The sequence below is a fragment of the Rhagoletis pomonella genome, unplaced genomic scaffold (genome assembly GCF_013731165.1).
Source record: "Rhagoletis pomonella isolate Grant_MI unplaced genomic scaffold, Rhpom_1.0 Rhpom_scaffold_00002, whole genome shotgun sequence".
NCBI classification, from domain to species: domain Eukaryota; kingdom Metazoa; phylum Arthropoda; class Insecta; order Diptera; family Tephritidae; genus Rhagoletis; species Rhagoletis pomonella.
The window spans coordinates 41,678,625-41,690,641 of NW_023458556.1; the positions used below are offsets into that span (position 1 = coordinate 41,678,625).

At 34.0% G+C, this 12,017-nt stretch overlaps 1 protein-coding gene across 1 annotated transcript in view; it reads left to right on the plus strand.

Annotated features, from left to right (window-relative positions):
• Window positions 1-10,713, plus strand: part of LOC118733626 (disks large 1 tumor suppressor protein) — a gene marked incomplete in the record, with an annotated part of 154,815 nt that extends 144,102 nt beyond the window's left edge. Inside the window, 5 exon segments of the mRNA XM_036463119.1 lie at window positions 415-495; window positions 5,855-6,004; window positions 6,097-6,379; window positions 7,843-7,934; window positions 8,022-10,713. Coding sequence (XP_036319012.1) covers window positions 415-495; window positions 5,855-6,004; window positions 6,097-6,379; window positions 7,843-7,934; window positions 8,022-8,128 — 713 coding nt within the window.
• Window positions 10,714-12,017: the final 1,304 nt, after the last annotated feature.

The following is a 12,017-nucleotide window of genomic DNA, read 5'->3' on the forward strand; positions in this document are numbered from 1 at the left end:
TTCTAAATCGATATCGATTAATTGATTGATTGATTGTAATGTTTTAATTCGAAAAAATCTCGTTATTGACAAATGGCCAAACCAAACCACAAATCACAAACCGATACAAAAAATGAAATCGAATGCGAAAATGAAATTGAAACCGAAATCACATTGAATGAATACGCCCGATATGGAATGCATATTTATCTGCGTTCAACAATAATAACTTCTACTACTACTACTACTACTACTTCTACTACTTTCTCGTGCCACTACTACCAACCATCAAAAAATACGAAAACCGCCATCATCACAACGACTACAACAACAACCACTACTATTTTAACCACCACCAACCAAACAACCGTTTGATCAACCAACAAATCAACAAACCAATGAACCAACAACGAACACCTGCTCTACACCAAAAAGCCGAAATAATCTACCGTGTGGAGTTGCCAGACATGGAGCAGATAACACTAATCTATTTGGAGAATAGTGATGCTGACTATCGTAAGTTCAGCGGCTGAAGTAACTGAGAATTACAAAAAAAAAAAAATTAAAATAAAAATTAAAGCGTGCCAACATAAAAAATGTTTTAAATAAAATAGTAATGTTAAAAAAGCAGCTCTTAATTATCAAGTGAAACACTTAAAACAATTGCCGTTAAAAGTTAGTTTATTTAAGCAACGAAAAAGTATTATATTTTAGTTTTTGTGAAGAGTAAAACATAAAAATATTAAAGACAAATCAATTTAATTGAAAACGTAGTATCAGAGTTAAGCATACATTAAAAAGAAAGTATTGAAAATTACAGTATTTTGTTCTCTTAATTTCAATATTCATTTGTCTTAAAGCGTCTACTTTCTGGTTTGTTTCGTTCGTGCGTTCGTTCGTTCATTCGTTCGTCCGATTGTGCATTTCTTAATATGTTTCGTTTACTTTCTCTAACTCCTTCACTAATTACACGTACACACACCCACACATACACACTTGTTTTGCCGCCCTATGTTTCGTTTCAGCGCAACGCCTTAATAATAGTCACACAAATTGTTCTATACCCACACTGTTCTACTGGATATTTTAATACTTACTACATTTCGTTACGTTACATTGCGTTGCGTTATGTTTATGAAAAACGACCTATATTACGTTATCCTTACGTTGGCTTGTTTTACATTTGAAATATTGAGCTTGTTGATTGATATTCTTGATTGTTATTAAGTTTTGTTTTCTTAAAAAGTATATTGAGTTGTAGTAGGTACGATTATCTTAATGTACTCCTGTCTAACTCACCAACAATCCGATTGAATTAGAGAATTGTTTGTTTCCCGTATGCGCCCAAGGAAAAGCTTGTTTTTTTGCCGACTATTTTAGTCGCATTTTTGCCGCCTATTAGCATCTAGGACACAGAAATGTTGAAGAACAAAATTTTTTTTATCAAATTGGTCCCTTTTTTCTTACATTTTCATATTTTATCTTGCCCCTTTTCTTTACTTTGGCTGTTGACTTAGTACATACTTAGCTTTCGTCTTTAGTTGTACTATAGAATTTTTGAACTAAGTTGTGCTTTCAAGTAATTTTTCTGTTTTTTTTCGTCTTTCACTTCACTTTCACGTTTTTTTTGGTACAGTTCTCAACTAGTTCTTATGTTTGTTTGTTGGTATTGTTCTCCTTTTGTTCTCTTGCTCTTTGTTCGTAGCCACACACACACAATTCCTTCTACCTTGCCACGACCCCACCATTTCCAACATCACTGTCACCGGAACGCTTGTGTTTCGTACACACCCTACCCTGTACACACATACATACATACATATCTGCATACACTTACACCCACCCACCCATTGAATATGTAGTTGAAATGCGAATGATTTTTAACTTTGAATTTTGTGTGCCAAATGCAATCCGTAGCGACAAAACAATGGATTTTTTGCCTAGCATTTAGGCTTATCACCTGTCCTTTTTGTTTTGAAAATCCATCCATTTGTTGTCGCATTCGCTCGTTAGTAGTTCGTATGCCGTAGTGTTCTAGCAACCCTTTTAGCCATATTTTATTTAGGTTCTGAACGCATCTACCTACCATCACCCAACAAAACCGTAGAACAATCGCATTTTTGACATTCTACACTTGGTTTATTTTTTTCCGAATTTCAGTTAGTTCTACATTCTGTTATGATTTGGTTTATGTATGTAAGTGCGGATTGTATATGGATATATAATTTGGTCTGTTGTTGTTGTGCTACTGGATTTTTTGTTTGCGTAAAAAGTATTTTATAATCTTGAATACTGTCTTCCTGATACTTTTCTAATTTCTCCTCTTTGCAAATAAAAGTCATTTAAAACCATTCCTTGAATTAATTAGATTAGATATGATAGACATTATAAACTCCAAAAGTCAAAAGAGTTACTCGTATGCTTTTAAATTACATAAAATACATATAGAAAAATTATTAACTTTGTGACTTTAGAAGCCTAATTTTATCAAGTTATCACAGTTTTCCCCTCAACCTTATACCATAACAACTGAAATAAGCGAAATATGCGAGTATTTGGGTATCACATTCGTAAAATTTTGACGTCAAATAGAGGACTTACTCATACCATTTGCTGTTTGAAAAATATTTGCCAAAGCTCTGCGACAAATGTGACCATCTCAGAATTTATTCAGCGTATTCCGCTCCTTTGGACCTGTGTTCGATTCCGCGCAAAATCGAAATTAATGTCAAAGCTCCGAGTGTATTTCTGGCATGAAAAAAATTCTCATAAAAAGCCTCCGTTCGGAGGCGGAGGACCCTCAATTTGTGTTATATCCAAAATATTATTCTATGACAAGGCGCTTATTCCAAGCGATTTACTTATCACACAAAGACAAGTTATATTTATATCAATTAAAGTGCTCGACATTTCCGATTTAAGATTGAGTAGATCACTTTTGATATATTTGCGCGGAAAGAAAGAGAACGCTTTAGAGCAGTGATGGGCAGCGTTGTGCACTTGCTGCCAACGCTGCCCATGCCTGGTTTAGAGTTTTAAACTCTCAACGAATATGCGCTCCAGAGAACTTCATTATTGCATTTTTCTGTTGCGGGTCAGAGAAGGTCGAGAACTCTCTCCAGACTCAAAAACTAAGAAGTACCAGAAGATATTATTTTCGAGATGGAAATTCAGTCGATTGGGTATTTCGACCTCAGGCTGGTATAATTGATCCAAAGGACTTGAAGGATCGCGCAATTCTGTGTCCAAAAAATTAGCACTGTACAATAATTAATAAAAAATTGGTTAGTATGTTGCCCAGAGAAGAAAGTGTTTACTATACTTTATTCAAATTTTTAAAATTTGTGCAAAACTCAGGAAAATTTAATAAATTTCAACTTTTTAATTATATATTTCTAGAAATTCAGGACAATTCAATAAATTTGCAACTTTCTCATTATTTTTTTAAACGTTTTAATTTTAAATTTAAATTTTAGTATAATAAGTGCAATTTTGAAGTTGCAATAAAACCCCGCTGATTTGCTGACGGTGTGCCAATACTTTTTTCCGGCAGTGTACTTAAAAAAGTCCAACTGTATGAAATAGCAATTTTTTATTTTATTTTTTTTGTTCGTAGGAGAGGGAAATGCTTTATGCACTGGCCGGGGGCGCTAGTCTCTATACTACCTTCCCCGAGTGTTGGACTCTCACCGAAGCGTGTTGGGCTACCCACTAAAACCCAAACTCCCACCGCCCGCGCAAGAATACCGCATCTGGCACCGCAATTCTGCATGTCTTCAGAGCGCTGCTAGAGCCTCGGGGCTGCTCTTTTGTAGGGGCGTTTCATTCGGGTGTCCTCAGTAGACATCCGTCCAATGTTTTCTGTAATGCCTTACTAGAAAGTTGTTGCTTACAGGCAGAGTAACCGCCGGTTAGATTTTTGGCATGACATAATATTTAGGGTGCAACAGATGCCAACAATGAATTTCCTAGAAATGTTTAAAGAAGTCTTAAAAAATCGTTGATAGATAGTATCGTTGATAGAAGTATCGAGTACTTTTAAGGATCGAGTATTTTTGAGAGTACTGAGTACTTTCTTTACTATAAATATATACATGTTGGTAGCATTTCAATACTTAGTGTAGATATCTCACAAGCTGCCAGCACTTTATTCGAATTAATATATTGATCCCAAATTACGCCAAATGAATGACTAACTTTTCTGGTCACAAGTATTGTATGTACTTGAAAACTATTGAAACTTCAAATTGGGAACAATAATTTCTGAGTACCGGTAAATGTAAACAAAGCTCAGTACTTTTAAGTCGACACTTAATACGGAGTACTTTGAATCGATCCTGAGTAGGTACATGTATAAAAGTGATGATTGAAACAGAGTATTTTTGAGTACTGAGTACTTTCGAGTTCTTTTGCAAGTACTGAGTACTTTCGAGTTCTTTTAAGTTCTGAGTACTTTCTGGTTCTTTTGTGAGTACTGAGTACTTTGGAGTACTCAGTATCGATACTTTTAAAAATCGGGTGCTGTCGATCCTGTTAAGAATCGAGTTCTGAGTACTTTGGTATCGATACTGCCTAACACTAATATATAGTATTATGGTTTAAAATGTTTAATATTTTTGTAGTTAGGCTTAAGATAGGCAAGATTGTCTGATGTACACAAAGGCATCCAGCTCCATTTTGTTTACACAGTGTGACAGGAAAATTTTATGTGAGATAAGACTAGCCATTTCTAGTGGATTTTGGGTCGCTGAATCCGAATCTGAACTCAGAACTGCTTAGCTTTCTCTAAAAACAATATTACGATATTGCTTTGAATTTCGGTTTGCGGTATTGATAATGATAATATCAAGCTTATTATGCTTGTTTCCGAACATTTTGTGACCGGAAAATTTTGTTACCAAAAAATTACACCACTTCTTGTAATCGCAATTCTAAGTACCTTGGTAACGCTTTAATTTATTCAGCTATGAGGTCTTGTAGAAATTCTGGTGTTGCATATTTCACGGGGAAATATTTTGTTCCCTGCTTATGAGATGGTAACAGAATTTGCCAGTGCGCACAATGCGAAAACGGTTTAAAAATTTACAGGAACTTCATTTACCAGTTACAAAATTTTTGTTACCAATACAGAATAGGCCTGTAAGTGTTTACAAAGTAAAAAGCTCTTTTAGTAAATGCACTTTATTAATACATATATGTTTATAAAAAGTCTGAGTTTACATAAAAATGCGCAGTTCTTACTCATGTTTTTTTAATATACCACATATGTACATACATAAATTATTTTTTGTTTCATCAAATGTGTATTGAACCGTTTTATTTATGTAGTATCTGTCTGAAATGTCCCTCTAAAATGTTTTGTCCATCGTTTGCGCTTTGTTGTCTCTGTCGCTCTATTTTTTTCTGTTTTTGTTCCGCCTCTTATAATTAATTATAAATAAATTAGTGTTTGCTCTTTATCAATAAATTAGCAAATTATTATTTGGTTGAATTGTAAAAATTTGAAAATTAAAAACCTATGATTAATTAAATAATTAATATTTTTTAGCAAAGCAGTGAATGCAAGCAAGCAAACAAACAAAAACGCATTAAAATAAAAATTGCGCTATGCAATCGTTGTATTCGATAATGTTGGTAGGGAAAATGATTCGCAAAAACAAAAACCGTAGTAACTTTCTTTCAGTAAATATTTATAAAATTAACTTATAATATCTATATATAAAATAATATAATATTTTTTTTTTTACTTACATACATACAAAATATTAAAGAAATATCGATTGCATATTTTACATTGCAAGCATCGTATCTATTTCGTGCGTTCGTTCATTTCTTCATTACCGCCATGACATCCCGTTTTATGCATATTTTACAGCATCCGAAGAAAATGTGCTATCCTACGAGGCCGTACAACGGCTATCCATTAACTACACACGGCCGGTAATCGTGCTTGGGCCGTTGAAGGATCGCATCAATGACGATTTGATATCCGAGTACCCAGATAAATTTGGCTCCTGTGTACCACGTAAGTATAGTGAAGTTATATTTTAGGTTTGCATATGTACATATGTATGTAAGTATGTATTTATGTATGTATATTTATTTGCTTCGCTTCAGACACGACACGACCGAAACGTGATTACGAGGTAGATGGTCGTGATTATCATTTTGTTTCGTCACGTGAACAAATGGAACGCGATATACAAAATCATCTATTCATCGAAGCGGGACAGTACAATGATAATCTTTACGGTACATCGGTGGCGAGTGTGCGCGAAGTTGCGGAAAAGGGTAAACATTGCATTTTGGATGTATCGGGCAATGCCATAAAGCGGCTACAAGTCGCTCAACTCTATCCAATTGCTATATTTATCAAACCTAAATCGGTGGACTCGATAATGTAAGTGAATGCTGTTATTTTTTAGTAAGTACTAGCTAATACCAAGTCAGTAGAGTAGCTCAGGAGCTAAAAAGCTTTTCTGAGAGTCAAGAGACCTTTGACTCCGCATTCCTTTCTCTTTTCTTCACTATAGCCGCCTTATTATTATTCATAAAAATCGTACATCTTTTAAGGTTCATACCAAATGTGTTTTATTGCAACTTCAAATGCATATTGAAATCCATCTGTAATGCTAATTAATACGTAAAACTACAAACAGCAAAATCTTTCCAGAAGACATGCAGGGAGGCTGAGCATTATTGGGTAAAAGCTTTTTAGAATGGGTACACTTAAGAAGGCCTACCTTAATTATCTTCTGGGCAGCGGCCTTTGCGATGACTGTTATGTAAATTCTTTAACACTTAATCTTAACGCGTATTTGATTTCTGTCCACATTGTTGTAGTTTTATCAAACCGCTTGCGTTGTGTACGGGAAAATCGCCTTATTCCGAACCAAATTTTCACCGAGTGGGGACGTAAGAGAGAAAAAGTGGAGAAGACCAAAATCGTTCACACTGTAAAGTGGAAGAAAATCTAGATTCTCTGCTTGAACGAGTCATGCTTGTATGGTGTTTGGCGAAATAAAAAAGTAGGTTTCACAAACCGCTTGTGTGGTTTTTTTCGCTTTACGTTGTACGAAATATTGTCTCAGAAATCTGAAACAGATACTTCGGAGTGCGAAATATTCGCTTCGAACCTTGTATCCTCAAATAACACAAATAGTTCTATGTCCGTTCGTGTCCCCTAGAGAAGCCGTATATTCCGTTTAAGAGAACCGCAGCAAACCCACTATTCCTCGATTACCGAGCGAAGGCCAAATTAGTCAACCTTCTATTAGTGGCTGCTCTATTCTTATCAACTTGCGAGTGTAGGGTCAAGGGTCAAACCTTGGTTGTTGTTGTCGTAATAACATACAAATTGCATACACACGCTGGAGTGAAAGTCTTTGACCAGATAAAAGTCTGGGTCATTCCGGTAACGTACGCCCGACTGTCATCAGAAGGGTCGAACCTAGATCCTACCGAGCGGTAGTACGCACCTGTTACCACTTGGCTACAGCAGCCGCCATCGCACCATGTTTGTTTTAATTATGTATCAGCTGAAATCAATTAACTGCGGCTATCTTAATAGGAAAGTCTGATTTCGACCGAGTTTTTCGATTCTATGCTATCGATGGCAACTGGTTCAGGTCCTTAGGATAACCCTTGCCTAATTCCAGTGAACGAGTAGATACATATATGTTTTATAACCTTTTGCTTAATAATAATATTTTGGAGTGACCTGCTGCTTATTTATAAAAACCATTATAAAAGCTCATTTTAAAATTCAAACAGCCATGCGAAGAAGGGCGGGAGCACTAATGGATAGCAAACTCGAGCTTATTTTGTGCACAAAATTCATATTTTTTTAATATATTTCACCAGGGAAATGAATCGTCGCATGACAGAGGAGCAAGCGAAGAAAACATACGAACGTGCGATTAAAATGGAACAAGAATTCGGCGAATATTTCACAGGTTACATATAAAACAAAATTTTTACTCCCAATTATATAACAAATATTAATTTTATTTTTCCATTTTTTTTTGTATTTTCGTGTGCAGGAGTTGTCCAAGGTGACACCATCGAAGAGATCTACAGCAAAGTCAAAGCGATGATCTGGTCACAATCGGGACCAATCATTTGGGTACCATCGAAAGAATCTCTATGACCTACAGCCACGACGACATGGACACTGCCGCCTCGAGTACGCTGTCGACCAGTCTCGAGATCAACAACAAATCAACATCAACAGCAAACGCACTGATTTTGAACCATATTGATGGAGCAGGAGCACGATGTCGCCAACGACGTCATAACAACTACAAACCCAGCTGACGATTGAGTATGTATGCAGTTGAAAATCGCAGCATAATAAAGTCTAAAATGGCAATTAAGCAACAACAGCTATAGTTACAGCGAATGAGGCATTGGAGTTGGTGCCATTTGAACGATTATCGAGTATAAACTAAATCACACCACCGCCACCACACTACAGAAGATACCGCCTGGCAAGTTGGTAGTACTCCATCGTATGTGTGCGCGCCTATGTGTATATGACGGTTTGCGTCGTTGGTGTGACAGCGCATTACAGAGAATGAGCAGGAAATTATACAAAACTATAGATGAGAGATGTTGTAGCTAATATAAAAAATAATAATTGTAATAATAAAAACAATAAGGCAGGCTGCGACTCCTACGTACATATATACTGAAGATGGTGCATTTGTTGTTTGTTTGTTACCGCTAGCAATTAAAAATTCGATAATCGATGAATACATTATATATATAGACATAAATATATATATATACTATTATATACATATAAAACTAATTAGAAACGAAAAAATTGTAATGAATTTGAGTATAGCCACTCACCATACAAATTGCAAATACTACATACAGACGGACATCCATACATCTATACAAACTACATACCTGCTTGCATATAACATAAAAATTAAATTAAAGCACATATGAAATACGGAAACTGCGATTAAAATTCATAATTAGATTTAACTAACAAAAAACGTAAAATAATGCGTTGAAGCAAATTCGCTGCAAACACTGAGTAACTAAAAGTTTAGAAGAAAAAATTTACTAAAAATGAGAATACTATAAATACAAAAAAAAAGATGATTTCCAGTGCCGACGAACAAACTCGCTTTAAAATACGCAACGATACTTTGCATGCGAGGTGAATTGTCGTTGAAGTTAGTTGAGCAAATGCATGTAAAAGTACAGTTAAAGTTGAACTAAAGTAGAACGCGGCGTAAAATTAGAAAAGAAAAAAATATATATTGCAATTTAAAAGCGTAGTTAAAGAGGAAAAAATTTCAAATTGTTTTATTAACGTTATAACGTACAATAATTTATTTATATATAAAAAAAGAGAAAATCGTGTAAAGTGTAAGACGTGAATGTTAAAAACTGTAGTTGTCATAAACAGAATTAAAAAAAAAAAACATGCGAGACAAAACTTCAAAGCATTATTATAGTTGCATATAATTACATAAATCTTTAATTGTTTTAATATAAGTGTAAACTTTTCGTCAAATTGTCACAATTTATGTTAATGCAATCGCAGAAGTTGAGACAAACAATTTATTCACTTAGAAGAATATATGTGCTTGTATGTTTTGTTTGCATATTTTTCATACGAGTTTTACCAGCAGCGACAAGAGATATTTTTTTGAATAATATTTGCTATACGTATGCATACTCCATTGTTTATATCCATACATGTACAAGAGATACCACAAAGTACTATATTTATTTCGTTTATAATTTATGCATCCACTATCTAATACCCAGTTGGTTGTGTATTGTGTACAACTAAAACAACAAACAGCAACTCGCCTAAACGCTTCAAACTCTTATAAATGCGCTTCATAAATACAAACATACAAACATTTTCATTCATAGTCAAAAGAGCGCATTTAAATTCGAATATGCTATATATTTATATATATATATATATATAAGTACGTCCACACTATTTGTTTGTTATCCGAGTTTAAGTTATCTTTTCACACTTGACAACCGTGTATTTCTTTCACTACTTTTTATTTTTTTAGTTATAAGCTATGTATTAAATATTTACTTAATTTTATTTTATATTTAACCGCATTGCATTCTCTGCCAACTGGGTACCTAATTTGTTTTCACACTTCCGTATTGGTATTTAATTGTTAGCTGTTGTAAATTATTTTTTTGGACGCAGGTTTTCGCTCACATAGGCGTTGCGGTGTAAATTTTGCTAAAACCTAACGAAACATTGTAGTACAGAAGTAGGTTTAGAATCAATGCGTTGCCGCAAAATGCAACAACAGTCACATTTGTATGTAAAGTACGTGAACTTCATTAGTCCTATTCGTACTACTACTAGTTACTCCATGTATACTACTTACTACTATGACTATTGCTACTTCAACTCTACTTAAAGTGTGGAAGTAAAATTGTATGTAATGTTTTTTTCTACATAGAAGAATATTTAATTTTTGTCATATGTTTCTTTTAAGTTTTACATATTATTTAACATTGTACAAGTTATTACGACAAAACACAGTTATTACAAATAATACAACCAACAACAGAAAAAAATGCAAATTTAACAAAAAAGAAAAGAACAACACAATACTTTTTTCAACGAATATTTAAAATGCGTTAAGTGCAAGAACAAGAAGTATACAATAATACAGAATTTAAGTAAACCATTTAACTTAATTAAATCGTTTCATTTTTATTGAAAAATAACCCAATTGTTTTATTTAATTTCAGTTTTTGCATAACATAAAAGAGCAGCGATAGCACTGTGGGAACGCTAAAATGACAAAAAAAAAAAAACAAAAAACGCCGTCAAATCAAAAACCAACAGACTTCTACATATCGTTACCTTAATTCACAAAGGCCCTAACTAACACTTTTTTCGAAACTGCGTTTTTCTCAGATTTTGGTAGGATATATTAAAATACACCTTCAATAATAATTTTGAAGTGTTAGTTCCAAAAACAACGGAGTTACATGCCACTTTTTAAAAAGCCCTACCTGTTTTGATACTGATTTTATAATGTTTTTGTTGGCCAGGGCCTTTGTGAATTAATATGACGATATATAATGCTGTGCGTTGGGTAACCGCTTGCACGCAAAGCTCATTTAACAGATTCCTTATGTGACAACTCTCATGCAATGCCAAGTATGCATAACTGAGTCTTTACTCATACGCCATGTACATTATGGCGTATAAGTAACTTTATTTCCTGCTCCTATTTCATACAAGAAAGTATTGCACATTTTCATTCAATCATTCACAACTTGTTTATTTTTCCAGCGATTTTCTTAGTCAATAGTTTGATTTTTTTGCAAAAGAACCGGCTTTAATACAAATGAAATAAATTTACAAAAAATATGTTATTTTTTAGTTTTTTTAACCGACTTCACAAAAGGGAGGAGGTCATCAATTCGTCGGAATATATTTTTGAATTTACTTTTTATCTATATTGGCGCATAACTTTGGACCACGTTAATCAATTACTATTAATTTGGTTTAAATTCGATCATTGGATCATGAAGAAATTAACGATAATCTTAAATTTTTATATGAGAATTGAAGTCGGTTTTGTTTCTTGCCTTAAAATTACTTGTTTCCTGTTAAGGTTTCAATTATTATTTTTTTTCATAAAAATGAAAATATTTTGTGGAAAATTACCTAATTTGATCTACAAAAACAATGAAGATCTACAGCTCAAAGTTAAGTTTATGTGTTTCGGATATTCGTGTATAAAGATAAAATCCGGATATCCAGTTAACCGCCGTTCACTTTGTTATCCGGATTATGCATATATTCAAAAAATTCGGATAGAATTTCAGTCCTAGTTTCCACATATTTTCGGTTGTCTACCATCTTCTTCATGTTTGGCACTGTGACCGCCTAAGGGCCAGGTTTTCAGTGCACGGCTGTTGTTTAAACTTTGTTTAAACGCTCGAGCTAGCTATTTCAAACTAAGATTAGCCAATCAAATGTAAGGCAGCTGTTAAATATGAACGCAATTTACCTGATC